The following is a 22,065-nucleotide window of genomic DNA, read 5'->3' on the forward strand; positions in this document are numbered from 1 at the left end:
GACGCCATAAGTTAGCCAAGCTTGCGCATAGGCGTAATATGCAGACATAGCGGTTTTTAAATTTGTACATTTTTAAAAATCGTATAGAGCGTATGTGAACCTAGATAATTTTCCAGACACCTTATCTACATGGCATTTCCAATTAACTCTTGAGTCAATTACTAATCCTAATAAATTACACGAATCTACACATGTTATTTTACTATTTTCATATGACAAATCGATTTTCATTGGTGGTTTTTGACGTGGTTTTACTTGGATAAATTTAGTTTTCGTAAAGTTTAATGTTAAATTGTGATCTGTTAACCAGTTTGTTGTTTGTTTTAATGTAATATTTAATTATTATATCATAGCATTGAAATATTATAGTAATGTCATCTACGTAAAGTATGGTTTGGGCATCTAAAAGTATTGGCAAATCATTTATAATGATTATGGTAATGACTTTCTACTAATACAAATTAACGAGAAATAATTTTTTGAAATAGTTTCTCGGCCCCGGTGTAAAGTCCTATTTTTCGAGATACGACAAGATCGCTTTTCGGCGTCGATATATTAAAAAAAGGATAAACCCAAAATACTACCCTGTGGTATTGAATTTTTTATTACTTTTTTCTGTGGTAAACAGTTAAATATTTTTTACAAAAATCGTAGTGTTTATGTTATATGTTGTTTTGATATTGATATCTACGAATTGTTCTCGTTTCTGCAAGTATGATAGAAACCATTTGGGCTGTGGACAATTTAAATTTTTGTGAATTGTTTATTATTTCTCGGATGTCTAACTGAAAAAAATAACAAAACGTTACTAAACGTTATAACAAAAGAGTTATAGAATATTTTATAATATTGCTAAGGTCATAATAATTTTCGTCCCTTTGTTTTCAAAATCGATCAGAATCGAGAACAGTGTTGCTTAAGATATAACATCACTGAATGTTCAATTTGGCTAAAGAAATGTACAAGCGGCCGTACCACGAAACTGCCAGCATTATATAAAACTTTTCACTACGATGGCAAGCATTATAGTGTATGCTATTGATATGATAAGAAGAAGACTGACGTGTTAAACGCTGAGGAAGGTTTCAGCGTAGTTGTAGTATTCACCGTGAAGCATAAATTTTTTTCAGGTTGAAACTAATTCTTCAAGGTGAAAAACATCGAACATGTAATCAAACGTTTACTGCCTCCGTGGCCGAATGAATCATGCTGAGCTGCCACGCAGAGGCCCCGGGTTCGATTCACGTGCTGGGAGAAATATTTGTATGGCCTACATTTATTTCTCTCGTGAGTTTGGGTGTAATTTGTGGTTGTTTATGTATGTGTCCATGGTCTCTGCGACACAGGTTTCTTTAGTGCGGGGCTATGAGTGTGTGAGTTATTATTATTATTACATTATTATTATAACTCTCGCTAACCATGAAGGAAAACATTGTGCTAAAACCTACTTGTCGAAGAAGGTTCACGATCTTTGGAATAGGTATGAAGTCCTCAGACTACATTGGGCCTGCGTCGTGGACTATGACCTTAACTCCCTCCTTAGAGGAGACCTTGTTCCAGCGGTGGAACGTATAAAGTATTGGTGACGACGATGATTAATGGATGATTATTAGATGGATGTGGATAAAATGGAAACCTGACTGCAAATTTGACTTGTATTGGTCGTCCATGGCACTTGCGATACAGGATCTTCCTAACGCGGGGCTATGGGTATGTGCGTTGTTGATTTTATTTATTTAAACGTTCCGTCATAATACACAGATTTTAGCACTTTTATTCACTGAATGATTATCACTAATTAACCCATTCATGGACAGTAACGGCGTTTACCGTAAAATTAAATATCAGAATATGATAGTGCATAGTAGCTTTACAGTACGATTTCCAACTGGTTTCTGTGTAATAACTGCTTATTGCTTCTCCTTGAAGAAGTATCAAGAACGTACTGACAAAATTCGATGATTTACATTGAACATTTTATATTGAATTAATATAAAATAAACACTACGGCACAAAGAAAAGTAGTGACTTTTTGTGTGCGATACTGTTTAAGTAACATCCATGAACGGATTATAAACAAACATCAGGAAAATAATAAGAAATCGTGGTAAGGAACCTGCAATTAGTTATAGTCATCCATACGTGTAAGGTAGATTAAAAATATTTAAATCCTCAAACAGTCGTCTACAAGATTCCCGTGGACCAATGTTTTACACTGCATCATTATTTTTCTTTTGACCTACAAATGCTCGTGTGGTATAAAGATTACGTTGACAATTATACCAGATGATCAATCCACAACGAAAAACGGATACAATAGCTATAAGAAATAACTAAATATATTTTTGCCGATAACTTGTCTTAAGATATGAAGTCAGTTTCAAACTGTTTACTTTGCTCTACTTTCAGTGTAATAGGTTAAAGCTAACCAAAAATATTAATTTCTTTTGTAAGATCTTACCGTGATAATTAATATTTATATTCATTTTGTATACCCCTTTTACAGCAAATTAAATGTTGTGGTTATGGCTAAACATACTCTATCACTAACTTTTCAGTGTCATTGATTCAATTTCGTAACGAAGCAAGTCGTGCACGTGTTATATTTATGTCGACTTATCAATATTATTATTTATGTTTATAAAGAATAATAAAGGTTTTAATATTGTTCTTTGAGGAACTCCGAACCTATTTAAACGGTAATCCGTTATATTAGTGCAATTTATTATAATGAAATTTAATATAAATACATTTTTATGTGGTTAGTTAAACTTCGCTACCTCGCGTTCACCGTCCGACATTCGTCCGAAACAATTACTGTTAAATAAGTAATACTCAACCAAATTGAAATTCAATGTCAAGCATGAAGCTTCATTCGCATCATGCGTCTTTTAATCTTAGACTATTTTTCTCCATCCTCTAGGCTTTTATGGTTGTGTGACAGTCGAACGGAGAAGGAGAGTACAGGGCCGGCTGTGTAGATATGACTTATACCAAGTTAACGCTATACGTTTAATGCTATATGTTTTAGATTTGGTTGTCGGTCTATCATGTGCCACGAAATCGAAAGCTTTGCACATGTCGACAAACAATGCTGTGCTGTGCGTATTTGTGTCAGGGGTTTCGTCACTACATCAACAATATTTAAAACCAATTCCGTTGTCAATTTCCTTTTTAAAACGACAAATTGTTTTGGTTTGATAATCTTAACAAAAGACATTAGTTCTTCAATAATACATATGTATTTTTCCAATATTTTGGCGAATTATTTGGTTGAAATAATAATAAATATAATATAATAATAAGCACGAGTGTACCCAATTAAAATAGGTAGAAGTCCTAATTCGATACTTGTATTACGCGTACCTACCTAGTGACGGACTGTAGACGATTTTATAAAGAAATGCTTTTAAAACTCTCCATTGAAATTTTTCCTTGTCGGCATTGGCTAGGGAAAGTTAGTCGTAATTTAATTACTTATTCGTGAGCACATAGCTAAGTCCCGCGAATGCAAATTTACCTGCCATTGTAAACGGAGCTAATGCGGCTTACCAGGCTCTCATAAAAAATGTATTAGCCCCACCCACTTTTACTAATTTTAAATACTGTTTCATTTGCAGCGTTGAACGAGAGCTATACATATTGCAATCAGCCCATAGCGAGTATTGGCCTCGCAGCTTTTCGGCTTCGACTTCACGCAGAATTTTTTCTTACGATATATTTATTATTGAAATCAAATTCAAAATGTCGTAATTTCATAGTTAAGGGGATATTCCTTCTAGTCGTGTCTTCGGTGATTGGGGCTCATTCATATAATATGGTAGATGTGTAGGTATAAATTTATAATAGACAGAATTCATTATTATTTCTAGGGTCTTGATTTTGTATAGAGCGCACCCACAAATCTGTTTTTTCAAGTAAAATCGACACTTCAAAGGCTCTTGGGCTCATTTGAAAAGCAGATTAACTTTAATAGAACACACACTCTCTTACTTCCACGTATTCTTTCGTCCCAAAAAACTCAGATTCTTTCTGGAAATGGTTATAGTCCGTAGTAAATGAATAAATAATATATTCATCAATAAGATCGTCGTCGAAAAAAGCCGTGATAGCTTAGTGGTTTGACTGAGGGTCTGTGGGTTCGAATCCAGGCTCGTATCGCTGAGTTTATGTGTGCATTTATGTGCGAAATTTAATTTGAAATTTATCATGAGCTTTTCGATGGAGGAAAACATCGTGATGAAACCTGCACGTTAACGAATGTTCATAACTCTCAGAAAACGTGTGAAGTCGACCTGCATTGGGCCAGTGTGGCGGACATGGCTTAAACCCTCGCCTGAGAGGAGACGTGTATGAGTAAATGAGTTGAAGGTGATGAAACATTTTGGGAATATTGGAGACAACCACGAAAAGAAGTGGCTTGGCATAGTTGGGTAGCCCGGGCCCTTTCTAATGTCGAAAGCATTTTAATTTAGTGCCTTAAAGTCTTAGCCGAGACTAAACGGAATATACTCGTCGTATTTGGGTTGGTAAGTGAATAACTCAACGTCGACTCCAGGCAGTGGAAACTTCCTTCGCCCAACAATGGGACGTATAAATGGCTTGATGATGATATGGATCAATTCAAATCATAATCACAATACGAGTTGGGTTAATAGGTTTGATCAATCGCTGACTTTACCTAACCAAACAATATGTGCTTGCTAATCGAATCAGTTGTTAAACGGCTACTCGATTAGTATCCGGGTTGCGTGTTTTCCGTTACCCGACTAATACATGGCATATTTGTTAGTGTTCATTTGTGAGAACAATTAGCAATAACTTGTTTTCTTAACTGTGTTTATTTAGGTTATTATATGTGTTGCTTGGATTTGTTGTGTTTTTTTGCTTAATTATGTAATCAGTATATTTTCTAATTATTAATGGAAAGATCGAACACTTAGAAAAAAATCCTTCGATCCGGCCGGATTCGAACCGACATCTTCTAGCAAACCGTGGCAGACGCTATGCCAACTTAGCACAGAACGAACCACCGGACATCACGATTTTTTCTATGTGTTTATGACAATATCTTATAAGAGTATCTTTGCATTTGGGTTTTCTACGACTTTTTAGCCGTAGCGCCATCTATGAGAAGTCTATGAAAGTATTTCGTCACCCAGTTAAATACCTTTACAGTTACCAGCCCCGGTTAGAGATGTCGCTATTGACAGTATTTCAATATTATTGAATTGATATTCAATTATTTTTTAAGATAAAAATTTTATATTTTTTTTCTAAGTGCTTGATCTTCGTGTTAATAGTTATATTAAACAAGTGGAGTAATTTCCATATTTCACATAAAAAATAATTGAATATCAATTAATCAATAAAAATTAAGTGTATTTTCTGTTTGAGAACATTGGTTCTATTGTGAAAGAAAATAAAAAGAATCTACATGAAGAAAACCATATCCTCAGTAGTTCTAATAATTTAGTTCACACGCTATAAACATTTTGCAAAATTTTATTTGGGATTTTATGTTACCGCAAAGCAGATAACTTTAACGGGTTACCTATGATTAGCCTCGGAAGTGCAATAGCATTTTCACATGTGGGAATGCGGTTGTTATTGGCCACAGCACGAGAAGGGGTCATACCGACAATGAGATTAGACAAACCGAGTTTGGTTTGCGGCAGATTGTAAAATTTTACAGCTTTCGAACGAAAACATTTGAGCAAAATACAAATAGGTAGATAAATAAATTTTCGCTTCGGCATTAGTATGCATACCGCGACCCTCTCGGGTTAAATCCGCCGCGAAATACTCTAGGCATGCATTCTGTAAATCCAATGTTTAGGAGGATTTGAATAGCGCCAACTGGATTAGGAGTTATTCGATAAAATCACGCAGCCATTTATAAATTGCCGACGTATTGCACACCATTTGTTCAACGCTTAATTCTTAATGGCTGAACAGTCTAGTTTTTGTAACGATCCACATTGACGAAAATTAGGACGTTTGTTTTTAAAACATTTTCTCTTTTTCGATTGTGAAAATAAATAGAAACTTAAAGTGCCAGGGCGGTGCGGTGGCTAAATGAAAGAAAGTAGGAATGGCCCCACACGAGAGCGGTCTGTTTACAGTTGCACCTCTCCGCGGCGTAATATCCGCTCCAGTTTCATATTGTTTCCACTCGGACCTAAGCAAACTTACAAACGCCCGGATTAATCTAATTATGCCTACCCCAATCTACCTACTTTCTCCTCTTGAATAGCATCTCATTAATTTAACGTATTCCTGCCAAATTTTTGAATAAATGTCGGCTCCGAGGTCAACGAAGCGTAGTACTCTGTTTGGTTTCTAAATTACACGCGCTTATAACCACAAAAGCGTATAATTTAGAAACCTTTAATTGCTGTATTAATATGATTGGACCAAATTAAGAATGGAATGGTTTGGCTACTTTAAAATTAATTTTATTATTCGGTTAAGAAAATTCAAATGTACAAGGCAAGAAAATTCAAGTGTGTCAGTGAAGATTTTGAAGAAAGCCAAGGCATGGCTTGATCTCTCAAGATCGTGGGCTTGAATCCGGACTCGCACATCTGAGTTTCTCGCAATTTATGTACAGAATATAATTTGAAATTTACCCTGAGCTTTTCGGTGAATGAAAACAACATGATGAAACCTGCACGTCGAAGAGGGTTCACAACCCTTGGAAAACGTGTGAAGTCCCCAACCTGCATTGGACCACCGTGGCGGACTATGGCCTAAATCTTCGCCTGTGAGGAGACGTATACGAGTAAATGGGTTTATGGTGATGATGATAGATTTTAACAAATATTTTGGAAATGTTGGCGACAATCACGAAGAGCAGTGGCTTAGCATAGTTGGTAGCCCGGGCCCTTTCCTGTGTCTAAAGCATATTAATTTAGTGTCTTAAAGCCTTAGTGGATAATCGCGTCTACAGATGGAAACATGCTCGTCGTATTTGGGTTCCTAAAGCAAGTGAATACCTCAACATCGACTCCAGGCAGCGGAAACTTCCTTCGCGGCTCGAGGTCGCGTGGCACATGACGGAAGAACTCCCGGCCATCCTTGTACCACTTGACGGAGTACAGTACGTCCGTGGGACCCAGCGCCCAACGGCACGACAACTGCGCACGAGTGCCCAGCGGCACGTGTGCCGGTACGCGGAGCTCCAATAGCTCCAGGCTCGTGACTCCGTATTCTGTGAACAAAGGAAAAGAATTTAGAGATATTTACTTGCTGAACGAGAACAAAATTATTGTAGGCGACATTTTTAAAACTCTATTTCATTCGACTAATAATTTTACTTATTGTTTCTATTTTTGAGTCAACAATTGAGTACCAAGACCACCACTATTTGATCTGAATTGAAAAGCAGAGCACATCGCTTTTCGCATTAACTGCCTCCGTGGCCGAACGGTTACCATGCCGGACTGCCACGCAGAAGTCCCAGGTTCGATTCCCGGGCCGGGAGAAATGTTTGCATGGCTTACATTTATTTCTCTCGTGAGTTTGGGTGTAATTTGTGGTTGTCTATGTGTGTGTCCATGGCACCCGCGACACAGGGTTTCCCTAATGCGGGGCTATGTCGAATGTGTGCGTTAATGTGTGTGTGTGCGTTATCGTGAATCTACTTTTTGCAAAGGACAGAAATGAAGTGATTACCTTCTGTACTACAGTCGCCTTTGTGGGGAGGGACACTTCTCTGCCAAAGCGATGCTCGCAAAGAGTAACTTCAGAACAGGGTCGTGAAAGTATAAACCATGGCTCTGTTGCTATTTCGAAAGTATGTGGCGGACAACATTTAACCGGACGGATTCGGTTACCTTCAGAATACGAATTGAGCACATCCGTAATCTAGGCGGCTAGGTATCATCATTTAAAAAGGATAATTCTTAAAATCCAAAATGGCAACGTTCTACCGGACTGATTGCGCAGTGATCTATCTTTGTAAAGTAAAAACTAATACTACCGTTTATTTATTGAAGACTCAATTGCGCATAAATGCATGCTTTAGAAATCTGCGATTCCGTCTCGAAAATATAATCTGAGTACACATCTTTGCATCCGCTGGGTGTTGTTTTGAAATATCCTTTGCCAATTTAATATTTGTTTTGTTACTATTATTGTTAGACGCATCAACATATCTTTGTTCGAGGCAGCGATGTTCCACTTCTACTTGTTACGGCTTCGTAAATCCGTTCTAAAAGCTTCTTCAGGTTGCTTGTTATTTTAATATTACGTTTTTACACTTCTCATTCTCTCGTCACTGTCGGGCTTTATACAATAAGCCTCGTACAGTCGCATTGGATTCTTTGAAAAGTTTCTCATAATATAATGGGTTACGCTTTAGTACCATGTCTACTCAAGCTTAGATTTTAAATGTCTGAATGGTTTGGATCGCACAAACTTATTTATGTTCTGTTAATGTTACCTTGTTATTAAGTTACCTTGGCTGTAAATTGGATAGGTTTGAAAACAACGCAAGTCAAAAGTGGCCGTGCTCCGAAAAAAGATTTTAGAAATATTTTGTACTTAATATTATTTAAAGTACCTACATAGATTTATGTTTCACTTTTAAATAATTTCTGTCCTACTTACAATGAAAAGCAAGGGAGACGGTGAAAAGTAGAATAATAAGTTAATAAAACTTCATGACTAATTGCTTTGAACTTTGGAAGACAACGTCATAAATATCAGCAAAGAAAAATATCCATAAAATTAGAATTAGGGCGGTCAAAGTTTCCCCAATAAAATTTTTCTACTGCTACTTTGTAGGTACTCGTATTTTTATTTGGCTGTTGGTAGCGTGTTATGAAGGCAAAAATCCATTAAACGGCACGTCAAATAATTTCCCATGTGACGCGCGCTCGCGGCCCGTAAAAGAGGCAATAGTGCCGTCGCCCAGCGTCAGCGGTGGATAATATTACTTTACGACCCGCGGGGCGCGCGAACCTAAGTAAATTGGTGAATAAAGACATCGGGCAGACACCCATGTGCTAATATTACAAGTACCCCGATCATCCAGCGCTGGGTGTCGGACTACTACGACGTTATAACCGTCGCGACGCCTTCAATAGAGAATTGAGAGATCGATTATAAATTCCTATCATTGTCAAATTTTTGACATTTATACATGTTAATTATAACACACATAGGGAAACCCTATATCGCGGGCGCCATAGACACACACATAGGTAGATTACCACAAATTACCTACACCCAAACTCACGAGAGAAATAAATATAGACCACAAATATAGACATAATTTCAATAAGAAAGAAGATATCCATAATATTAATCTTAGGGCTAAGTCCAAACTCATTGTACCACGATTTCGTTTAACCAAGGTAAACAACTCTTTTATGGGGAACTGTATACGTTTTTACAATAAGATTCCGGAGCATATATTAAGTTTATCATTTTAAAAGTTTAAAAACTACATTAAAAATATTTTGATCGAAAAATCATATCACGAAATTGAAGACTACGTGTTAGATAAAGATATATGGAAAGACGACACGGCTCCAGAATCCACACAAATTTGATTCAACGTGTATTCCATAGCATTTAAGTTTATTTGAAAAGAGCAATCCCTAAAGTTTCTTGCTCGTTCTTCTCAGGGAGGTCAGCGTAGTGAACGAGCAGTAGCTTAAATGTGGCGTTTTCAAGTGTAAATTTATTTTACCTATGGAATAAATAATCTTTGAATTTGACCATACAAATATTTCTTCTGGCCCGGGAATCGGACACAGGACCTCTGAGTGGCAGTCGAGGATGGTAACAGTTTGGTCACGGAGGCAGTTAAAGTATATTTATTCTGACGTTACCTATTAAGAGTATTATTATTTTGATATCTAGTTTTAGTGATATTTCGTTACATTTAACTGCCTTTAAATTAATGACTGACTTATTAAATCTAAGTGCGCATGTCCATTATGAAAAAACATGTTACACCTTGTTTAGTCTGGTGAACCTTAGAATAATAACGCATAGAATGATAGTTTCATATCAAACGAACTGTCACAAGTGAGGCAAAAACCAAATTCATGTAGGCGTAAGCAACTTGTATCTACGCTCGTCGGCACGCACACAAATATACAAATAATGATACCATGGAATAACATTTCCCTCAAAAGTGGGAAAATTGTATCTTGCGTAACTCATTAAGTTAAAGGTGCCTACAGACATGCTCGGTTTTGTCGATCGTTACTGTCGATCGACAATGTCAAGTGACAAGAATTTTCAAAAATTTATTTTTGGTTATCCTTATGGAAATGGCATTTATATCTGAATACACGATGACGGACACGACTTTTCAAATAAATGTAATATGGGAGTCATTTTCGAGGTATTCGAGGTGCTCATTACGAATATGGCACTCATTTCTAAATCTAAGACAGCAGACACGACAGTTCAAACAAAAGCAATATTCGTAATGAGCACCCCCAAATACCTCGAAAACGATACACAACTTGCCATTATTTAAAAAATCGTGCCCGCCATCTTGGGTTTAGAAATTAATGCTATATTTGTAATGAGCACCCCCAAATACATTGAAAACGATACCCAACTTGCAATTATTCGAAAAATCGTGTCCGCCATCTTGGATTTACAAATAAGTGCTATATTCGTAATGAGCACCCCCAAATATCTCGAAAATGATTCCCAACTTGCCATTATTCGAAAAATCGCGCCCGCTATCTTGGATTTAGAAATGAGTGCCATATTCATAATGAGCATCCCCAAATACCCCACAAACGATACCCAGAATCAAAATCAAAATAATCTTCATAGGTAAGGTAGGTATTTTCATAGGTAAGCATTATAACACTAGAAATCGTCACATTGGTTAAACTCTACCGCTCATTCGTAAGGCAGATACCCCCGAGAAGTATGAGCAAGAAACTCTAGGGGTTGCTCTTTGTAATCAACATTTGTACGCATTTAACTTGCAGAAATGGAAGTCAAATGCACACTTACATTAGAATTTAAAAAAAATCTGCAGCCGTCGCGATATTGCATATTCTCAAAAAATTACGTAATATAATTATTTTGAAACAGAATAGCAAAATTGGGAGAAAGAAATCCGTTACTTTGCAACATTTTCGGTCTTGTTGCAACGAAATTAATTTTCGGTTTTAGTGAATATTTACATAAAAATATAAGTTGAAACGCGTTACTTCCTTGTGGAATGTGATGTTAGTGTCTATTTTATGTTTGCCTGTTTTATTTTTACACCCATTTACCGCACATTTCGTCATTATTAGCAAAAATGTTTGAGTTGTTCGCGGTGCAATTTGACCTTGAGCACTAACAGCCCGCCCGCTCGTGTAGGCCCTTTGGGAAGCCTCTAACTTGCCTCTCTTAGCGTGTGCGGGCTAGGTTTCTATTCGTTATTATTCTAAGTGGTGAAGGCCATATGAGTAAATTATATAATATACCTTCAATAAAGATATTGAATGGCTAACGTTTGGCCGGACACAGTGAAACTGTATTAATTTTGTTTCATGTCAACTTCTATACAAAGTGTTTTTACAAACAAATGAATTATGAATTAAAGTTTCTTCATTTTCAAATTTTCAGTTGCGAAATATTAGTAAAGGAAATAGAAAAATACTAGTTCAGAAAGTTTTAATTAAGTATGTACATAATAAGTATATGCTACGAATAACATTTACAAGGAAAATTACTTTAAAAAACTTGTCAATTTGACACGAACAGGCGGACAGCACGTCATTTCCTTAGAAATACAGACTCTCCTCTGCATAATATTCCCTGGGCTTAATTTACTAATTGCTAGTTGTGTGCTTTCTGTTAGTCAGTGTCATTTGCTATCGCAAATATCACTGAGAATTCCCTCTGAACCTTTGAGTAACAATTTACTTTGCTCGAAAAATGTGAATGTATATTTAGCATAAACTTGAAGTATAAAAAACTAAACATTTGCAATTTAACTATATTTTACTAAATTTATTTTGTGATACAAAATTCTGCAGTATTTTATCATTTAGAAATTATTTTATAATAAATTGTGGCTGCATGCGTCTGTGCCTTTTATAACATTTTAGTTAGGGCTGTATTATTTATAAAAGAATAGTTGGTAATCTGTTAAAAAAAAAATAGAAAAAACCCGCTATTTGCAAAATCCGTAAATATTGTGAAGTGATGTTTATTCATACACGAAATGTATCATCGTTCGTATCGTTATATCTATTTATTCCCTTGCAAATGTAATGAAAAACATTGTATTTACGACGGGTGGTAAAAATGACAAATGACATTAAATTCTAATAGGCTCTCGTTAGTACTTTCTAATTTATCGCAATTATTAATAGTACTATTAACATTCTATGTAATACTTTTGATCTGGATCTTTTCAATACGAGGGTGATTTCGGCAACGACAACACTGAGTAGGCACTTTTTTGACTCATATTGAGGCTTACAACTTTATATGATAAGTTATGTTTTCATGTAACAAGTTAGTTAAAATGTGTCCATGTTCCTTATTATATTTCTATTTGTGAGAATCTGTAAATGGCCCTCAGTTGTTATTTTAATATTAATTTAGTTTTAAGGTGTTGGTCTTCCTTTTAGATGTATAAAAAAATAAATAACGTTAAATTAGCGAGTTCGTTGGCTACATGAGAAAAGGTCTTCTTACAGACTGCCACGTTGTGGCATAGTACAGGTCAATGCCGTATTGACACATGTGAACAATACGAGCAGTTCACATTATCTTAAAAGGTATTTATCTACACTTAGCCATTCTCTACTTGTAGACGTCGCTTGTTTTAGAAAACAGCTCGAATAGAAGCCAATTTAATTTGGGATGTATTTTGTGTAGTGGCCCCTCCGCGGAGCCATTACTTGATTACTTACTCTAATAGATAAATCAATTGTATTTTGTTCTTGTATCTAAGAGGCCATGCAATCCACAAATATTTATTTCAACTTGGTAACTTCTCAGGTAAATTCGTTCATTCGTTCATCCATTCATTCAATATTACGATATATTGTCTTTTTAAGAGTATCATACTAAGTGAATTTAAACAATGATGTCAAATATATTTGAAAGAGGAATGATTAAACTTTATCATTATTCATTAACGGGAAAACACTCACAATAATTTTCGGTAAAGGTAACTTTAAACTTAGAGCAAATTTAGAGGGTATCGCTGGTAACGAACAGCAGGAAAATGTTCCCGCAGGTTCAATTTTGCTTTGTTTTCACGTTACTCTGTGTGTTCGGAGTCTTTTTATTCTATGGTGGTGAAATGGGCTTTAATTCAGTATTTGAATAATATCGACACTTGAAATAATCGTTTCAGTAACAAAGTAGGTATCTACACTAAAAGAGGTAAGTAAGGTTGTAAAAAATGTAGAGGTCAATTTTAGAAACCAGGCAAGTACGAGGATGGATTTTTGTCTTTCTAAAGAACGAAAATTAAAAAAAAATAGCGAAAATGAGTTAAATTTCTCGATCCCGCCAGAGTAAAGCTAAGTGAAAATAAATAGCTACCGCTGTCCGCACAACGACGGCGTGGCGGCGTCACCCTCAAAAGGGTTGGCACGAAGCCGCAGACGCTCTTATGTTGCGGAAGCGGCACTAAGTGACATGTCAGCACCTCCCGGCAGGCGAGCACTCGCCAGAGATAGTGCACGATCCGACTCGACGTCTGTATCGATTTTATTATTACCCCTAAACATCGAGCCGTGAGCTTGCATGCTCAGTGTGCCTCAGGGAGACACACACGCACTTGTGTTTGAGATTGATAATACAAAGAGGGCACTTTGTCGTCCTGGCTTGAAGGTTATTGAAGTACTTAGGTACAAATGGCGGACGCCCAACTCAGTAGGATATTATATCAGAGCTAAAAAGAAATGACATCAATGAGCTCATTAATAATATAGTAAAAATTTATTAGCGAAGTCTAATAACAAAATAGGTAACTAAAACTAAACAAGGTACAAAAAGATAAGGCTGTAGATTAATTCTAAACTGAGATACAACAAGCGATATTCGAAATTTCTCATATTCGAATCGGACTTGGTGCACAAGCGACTTCCGAAGTGTCGGTTATCCTCCGTGACAGCTTGACATACAATTTTAAATAAGTACTGGATTTTATTTTTTTAAACATAGTAAAGTAAAAGTAATAATATCAAATACACTTAATATTTATTTTTATGATACCAAGCGACAGGACGAACAAGACTGGCGCCTGTTGTTAAGCGACAAGCCCATCCATAGCAGTTGCAGTACAACTCAGAGCTTTGAATTGCAAAGTTCTGAGGGACACTGCTACTGCGCCTGTCACCCTTAGACATAAGTTGACAAGTCCCATGTGCCTGTGATTTCACCAGAACCCTTACCCTTCAAAACCGAAACACAGTAATAGATAAGGTGGCAGTACTTCCCTGGACGAACTATTTCACAAGGAGCTCTACTGCTACTAAAATAAGTGTTTGTCAGTGATACGTGCGTGCGTGCGTGTATGCGTGCGTGCGTGCGTGCGTAAGTGCGTAAGTGCGTGTGTGCGTGCGTGCGTGCGTGCGTGCGTGTATGCGTGCGTGCGTGCGTTCGTAAGTGCGTGTGTGCGTGCGTGCGTGCGTGCGTGCGTGCGTGCGTGCGTGTATGCGTGCGTGCGTGCGTGCGTAAGTGCGTGTGTGCGTGCGTGCGTGCGTGCGTGCATGCGCATTGAATTTTTATTATTCACCTCTACGTAATATGGTTTGTGTTTAATCGTAATTTAAGGTAAGTAGCCAATTGTGGAGTTTGATTTTGCTGTTATATTTGTTTAGGGAAACTATCATAAGGTTTTTGTCTATTTTATTTATTTCGTTGCAGAATATTATGCCATACTAAAACATTTGCATTTTTCTAACTTTCGGGATATTGGCACCTAAAGTTTTATTGTCGCCTAAAAAATGTCAAGTGCCCTGAATTTGCTTAACAATAAAATTAAAACAAAATTAGATATTGAAAAACCGATTAGGGGGGGTTGTAGATAATAATAATAATAATTACGTTAATTATGATAAGGAGGACAGTATTATTTTCTGGTTTTTCTATATCAATAATTACGAACGCACACATATCGCATGTTCAAAACAATACCGTCACTAATCGAAAGTCCCACTTTTCCAAATTTAAACTTATTTTAACAGAGCTTATAAGTTGACGTATTGGTTTTGTGACGGTAAGCGTATTAATTTCAAAATGCGATATATGACAGTAGATTACAAACTATGTAAATGTGTGTAAAAATTAAATTAAATTCTTTTCAATAGTTTAATAGCTTACGAAAGATATTTTAGCCATTTTTAACTACATTGACAGTGTTTTAGAGAGTCCCTCGTTTTTTTATCTTTTATTTAACTAGACCTTTTATCGCTTAGCTATAATGCCAGCCCCATCATTACAGGACTACCTTCAGTTCTACTTACCCATCCATTTCTAAGTAACTTAAGTATTAACTATGATTTTGTTGGCCAAGATACAATACGGCTCAGTTTATATTGCAGCGGAACGGAATGGAAGCGAATTTTTGTAACGTTATTGTCATTATACTATGTATAATGAATTTTATGGTTTATTGTGTAACGTACAAACTAGATACGAGACAAAATCTTCCGCGGAATGCGCGAGCATTCTCGAACATACGCGAGCATTCTCAAAAATTCGCCATTCCGTTCCGCTGCAATATAAATTGAGCCTTAGTTTCAGACCTAACCAGTCAGACCAGTATAATTGCACATACCAACATCTGTTAGTCTGATTCCAGCCTCTAGTCCTATTCGTTTTCGTTCTGCTCTGGGGGTTGACTTTCGTTCTCCGTCTCGCAATTATTATCAAATAAGTAATCAAAAGACAATGTGAAGTATGAAGCTTCATTCGCATCATGCATCTTTTAATTTGGTCGGGTATTACTTCTTCGGTTGTAATTGTTTCGGAACGATGTCAGATAGAGAACGGGAGTAGAATCCCTGAACCTTATACATTCCACTAAAGTCCCCTCGTTTTCGTTTATTTTTATGAATAAAATAAGTACGTATTGGACCTCCATTTGAAACGCACGTCCTTTTCGCTCTTATTACAAAGACATAAAGCCTATTCTAAATGGCTCAATGCGATTTTGTGTCGAAAAATGTCGTGACCCCTTTACCTTACGTACACAGGCCATGTAAAAATACATATACAGTGAATGTTTTTTGTAATTCTTTACACCGCTATAAAGAAACGCTCTTAACAAAATTGTTGCAATTTTTAATTAAAATAAGTGTCAAGTGCAGCCTGGGCTTTGCAGGCACTCCAATTACGTCAGTATAACTGCATGTATAATATATTCTACCGGATTACTGATGTCGACTAGAAGGGCGTGGGTGAGCGTTGGATATCCGGTAGGACCAATGGTTTTTTTAATTGGTTCTGGTCCAGGGGGCCTGTATACGTCTATACATGTCTGTATACAGAATTATCTTGTTTAAGACCTGGTTGTTTGGCGTATTATTATGAGTTATCTTCGTTTGCAAAAGAATTACAGTCCGTATTACTCATGTTATACTTTGATTTGAACAACTAAATAGCGTTGTTAATTATCGCATAATAAGATAATTATAACTATTTTTATAAAAAAAACCGATCTCAAATATTTTATCGAGAAGTGGGTGAAATAACCGATTCAATTATAATTTGTCACTCTTAGAGGTGGAATATTTTATTCGGATTAGAATGGGGCCACAACTTTTGCAACAAAAAAGAATCATCGAAATCGGTTCACAGATATCGGAGTAACCGCGTATGTATGTTACACACAAAAATAAATAGAGTCGTATTGAGAACCTACTCCTATTTTAAAGTTGGTTAAAAATGATAAAAATTGTAAATGCACGCTGCAGACATCACGATGTCGCACAACGTCTTTTATTTTCTATTTATTTTGGTACAAACAGTCATTACTATATTAATATAATATACCAATGACCTACTAATATAGTGAAAAAAATAAAACTATTATATAGGCAATGATTACCGAAGGTTATGCTTAAATATTAATAACATAGGCTTAAAGATATAACAAAAAATACACATTTTTGTACCACAAACGATGACAGTAAGTAGTAAGTATATAAAAGTAAATAAAAAAAAACTAATCAACTGGGATATGAACCCGGGTTTCGTAGGCACCACCCCGAACGGGTTCCCGCCTTGTCGTGGCGGGGGGGCTCTAGTAGCCGTGGTCGATTTCATCCCACTGAGCTAAGAGGTGAGGTGGAGAGTGAAGCTAAGAGGAACTCACGGGCCGGCCGATGGAGTTAGACTGGCCCGAGGAGGAGGGCGTACTGCGCGGGCTCGTCTTGATCTAGGCCGAGCGGGTCCGCGTGGGCGCATGCGGGGAGGAGGGTCGCGGGAGAAGAGGTGTGTCGTTGCCGCTCGTCCTATCCTCCGCGGCCGAATTTGGGCGATTGGCCCTTGCGATGGGCGCTCCAAAGGACATTCTACGGAGAGTCCACGTGAATGCGCGGGGGCTGGGGGAGCATCCTCTGAATTTCACAGTTGAGGGGATGTTGTCCTGGCCCCATGGTCCCTGGGTAGCGGATTCGGGGGAGTTCGCTGCCCAGCATGGAGGGGCCCGAGATGGAAGGCTCGTCTGGTGTTCAGCGAGCCTAACATTTGGAGTCGGGGGACAGTTGTGTCCCCCTTCTCGGGGAGGGACTGTGCTGGGCGCGGCCAGCCGCAGGTGGGGCGCGGACGAGCGGTAGTGTACCCGTGCCTCTACTTGCAGCGGAGAGGAGGAACACCCCTCGGGTTTGGTGCGGTCGGGTTGCTCCCCTTCAGGGTTCAACACAAGCCCACATAACCCCGGCTTTGCCCCCGCAGGGCCGGGGTATCTGTAAGCAGATTCCCTCGGGTAATAAAAAAAAAAAAGGTTTCGTAGGCAGACTCAGCCCACTAGGCCGCTAAGCCATCATTATCTACTACGAAATAGTTTGTTGTGGATGCTTACTTTAAATCTGTACAATGACATATAAGCGACTTGTACCTAACTACACAATATGTATGTAAAATATTCTGAGTATTAAAAGTATTTGTACCAGGATAAAGTTTTTACGTTTTTGTTAAGTGTTTTGTTTGTTTCTTTTCTTTAGGAAACAAATTAAAATTGTAGTTGCATAGCCGATTGCAACAGTTTTTCAATTTCAAAACTACCGCACCGCTTACATTTGTACAAACAAATAAGTATTTGAGCAGGAAAATATGAAACTATTTTTTCAAATACAAACGACGATAGAAGCGAGCAGTATTTCACCATTAGACTACATTTTAATTTACGGATTCCGTATTTTTTTTTTAACAGAAACGCAAGGAATGCGACTCTTGCCCTGAATACATAAAGGGGCGGCATCGGCATCAGGTGCGTTGGTAATACCGCTGGTAACGTATGGATTCAATACTTTCAATATGTGTAACGAAAAACCGCCACGAAAACGTCGTTCGTTTGCATCCTTTATTATACGGTTTCAGTAGCGTTTTGCTTTTATGTGAGTAGTTACATAAATAATATACACTTTTATTATTGAGACTTTTTGTGATATAACTCCACTACTAGTTTGTTATGATTATTAACACAAAGGTCGATCAAAAAGAAAAATTTCCTCGACGAAGAAATTTTTCAGCGCAATAATTGCTCCAAACGGAGTTGTCTTGTAGGTTGATTGTACGCGAGGTTTGGACATTGTTTTACTATTCACAAGTTTAATTTTTTGTAATGAAAAAAAAAAGATACAAATCAGAACAGTTTTACATTAACTAATAATAAAAAAATATATAATTGTCAAGGAGCTGATCTACCGAAACAAAGTACCTAGTAGATCTCTCACAGGATCGTGTTAAACCAAAACACTGCAATATCAAAAACAGCACTATAAGAATAAGTTACGAAAATGATTTCGGCTTTTTGTATTTTTTGTGGTTAATAATATAAAAAATACATTTAACTAAGTTAAATATCCAGCCATTATAATTTAACTTTGCAAAATAACCCTGTTCAAAAACGAATAAATTTCTTTTCCCTTGATAACAGTCGAAAAATTCTGTTTGTAAAGAAAATACAAAACACTGTGCTGTTACAGTGTTTTGGTTTGTCGCGATAAAGGTGTCGGCTACAGCGGTAAAAGCCGACTAAACTTTTAGTGCTCATTGGTTACAAAAAACCTACAGGTCTTGCATCTAATCACAATAAAAGAAACACTTTCAGCGAATAAATATCTTGCATTCTCGAACCTGCATCTGTGTCAGAAAAAAATTAATATCATGGTATAAAAACATCATAATATTCATTGTCTATATTCGGTAGCTGTAATCGTACTTGGTTGAATGAAGAAAATACTTTCAGAGATTTCTTACAGGTGACGCTACAAAAAGTCAAAAAGTCGTTAGAACCAAAAACAAAGATCAAATTCGTATGGTCTGTTGACTTAGTAGTAGAGCTCCTTGTGAAAGGGTTCGTCCAGGGAAGTACTGCTATCTTACCTTTTTCTGCCGCCCAGCAGTAATGTCAGCATTATTGTGTTTTGGTTTTGAAGGGTAAGAGTGAAATTACTGACACATGGGACTGGTCAACGTATGTCTCAGGGTGAGCGACGCAGAGGCAGTGCACTACAAATCTTTGCGATTTAAAACTCTGAGCGGCACTGCAACTGTTATGCATGGTCCCGGCAATTGATATTATATAAAAATAAGAAAAAATGAAAAAAAGAGTCGATCTGGAGATTAGTTGGTAGAGTGGCGGCCCTGGTTCGGCACAGGCGCAGGTTCGAGTCCTATAATTTTTTTTAATGACACTTTACAGTTGGCCGCTGATGACCTTGACTGCACCACCGGATAAAAGGGCTAGCTGAAGGTTCTTAACCTACGACGGATGATACGTGAGGGATTGGACTGATTAAATTTCTATTAGGTCGAAGGAACTTTACGTTCGACCTTTGTATTAATAAATATAATAAACGAGTGGAGTAAATATCATCACTACATTCACTAAAAATCAATGAAACAAAGTACTTACCACCTATCCAGGAAAACAAAGTGACAATATATGCCGGAAGTTACTAAGACCTGGCTCAAAGGACCAATACAATAATACTTATTGGCAACTACGGTAATCAGTAAGAGTGCCACATTAAGAGACACTCAAAGGCCCATGTGCGACGCACGCTATTTATCGGGTCGCTGTCACCTTCAATGTAAACGTCACGTCCCGATCGAACTTTATGTAATGATGTTTTCAGTGTATTAACTCAAATACTTTGGTACTTTTAGTAACTGATTAAATACGCAGTATCAAGTAACACTATCTAACTTTGAAATCCAGAGGTGTAACAGTGTCATTATAATGCAAACCCATATAGGTAAAGACACAATTTAATCTTTACATTTTAAAAAAGTCTGTTAATGTTAGTTATATCCTGATTTGTTTATCTTTTTTCGAAATAAACATTACTACTGTTGGAGCGGTTACACACGGCGGCTTTTAGCAGCGATGCAAGTGCGGTGCAGTGGCGGTACAGTCGTTAATGGTTTATCTTTACACACGCGCGCGACATTAAGCAGCGATGCAAGCGCGCGACTGCATCGATACAAACGCTCGATTGCATTGATGCAATCGCCTATAAATCCCAAGAGTGTGCTAAAAGTCGTCGTGTGTATCCACTCTTAGTTTGCATAAAAATGAATACTATAAATGTATACTATTTTAATACATTATAATACTATATATCATTTTTAAAGCTGTATGACTCGTAACTAAATTATTTTTATGTTATTCATATATATTTAGTAGCAGTAGAGTTCTTTGTGAAAGAGTTCGTCCAGGAAAGTACTGCCACCTTACCTATTTCTACCGCAAAGCAGTATTGTGAGCATTGCTGCGTTCCGGTTTCGAAGGGTAAGGGTGCTGGTGAAATTACAGGCACATGGGACTTGTCAACTTATGTCTCAGGGTAACGGGCGCTGTGGCAGTGCCCCTCAGATCTTTGCGATTTGAAGCTCTGAGTGGCACTACAACTGTTATGGATAGGCGTGTCGCTCACCATCAGGCGCACGACTTGTTCGTCCCGTCACTTGATATCATAAAATAAAATAGTATGAAGCTAGAACACAAAAAAAAACATCGAAAGAAAAAATGCACTTAGCTCGACATGCGCTCAATGGTACAATGTTGAGTTGATTCTTTGTCTAACTCCGTGATGTTTAACCTAATTTGGTTCTTGTATTGTTGTTGTTACAGTGTTGTTTTATTCTTTTTCACCTCAGCAGCTCGAACAAGGCTATTTTGCTGTGTGAAATCAGTGAGCAAAATCTTATTTTGCTCACTCCGTGAGAAAAAGTAGCTTTTTGCTTTTTAAGTGGAGACTTGTCATTTAATGCGAAGGGGTCTAATACAAATTCGACATATTTCAAAATCAGTCGCTCCGTCCCTTTCACTTCATTACAAGAAAAAGGAAAAAGAAAATTATGGTTTATTCGTACTTCGATATTTAAGCTACATAGTAGACCCCCACAAAATGGCTGAACGAGTGCACGTTCGGAAACTCGTCAATTCATCTAAAAGATAAATTATGTGAGAAATACAAATACGATTTTATACTATGATAATTTAGTTTTTACAATTTTCATTAAAAATAAAGCAAGTGTTGCAATAAAAATATGCTAAATTTATAACGTCAATTAAAGATAACAATATTTACAATGTGTGATTTCAATGAATACAAGCGAGAACGTTCCGGAACGCGGAAATAAAAGCGCGCTTTCTTTTTTTTTTAATTCAAAATTTCTTATTTGCTTGCGATAGGTACTTCTTTGATAGTTAATTGGATACCTACCTACGTAATAAAATAGAAAATATGAGCGATTCCAGTGAAGACGACAATTTTTTAACTCCTCCAGAGTTAGTTGAAACTGTTAAAAATGCTGAACTAAGTTTCTTGCCTAGTAAATCTCGTGAAAAGTACCTGAAAGTCTACGAACATTTTGACAAATGGAGGCACG

General features: G+C 37.1%; 1 protein-coding gene across 1 annotated transcript in view; it reads right to left on the reverse strand.

Annotated features, from left to right (window-relative positions):
- Positions 1 to 22,065, reverse strand: part of LOC113226915 — a 220,795-nt gene that overhangs the window by 6,168 nt on the left and 192,562 nt on the right. Inside the window, exon 3 of the mRNA XM_026459722.1 lies at positions 6,999 to 7,213. Within this exon, the coding sequence (XP_026315507.1) occupies positions 6,999 to 7,213 (215 nt within the window). The remainder of the gene's footprint in view (positions 1 to 6,998; positions 7,214 to 22,065) is intronic.

The sequence above is a fragment of the Hyposmocoma kahamanoa genome, unplaced genomic scaffold (genome assembly GCF_003589595.1).
Source record: "Hyposmocoma kahamanoa isolate Upper Pololo Valley unplaced genomic scaffold, ASM358959v1 202, whole genome shotgun sequence".
In the NCBI taxonomy this organism is placed as follows: Eukaryota; Metazoa; Arthropoda; class Insecta; order Lepidoptera; family Cosmopterigidae; genus Hyposmocoma; species Hyposmocoma kahamanoa.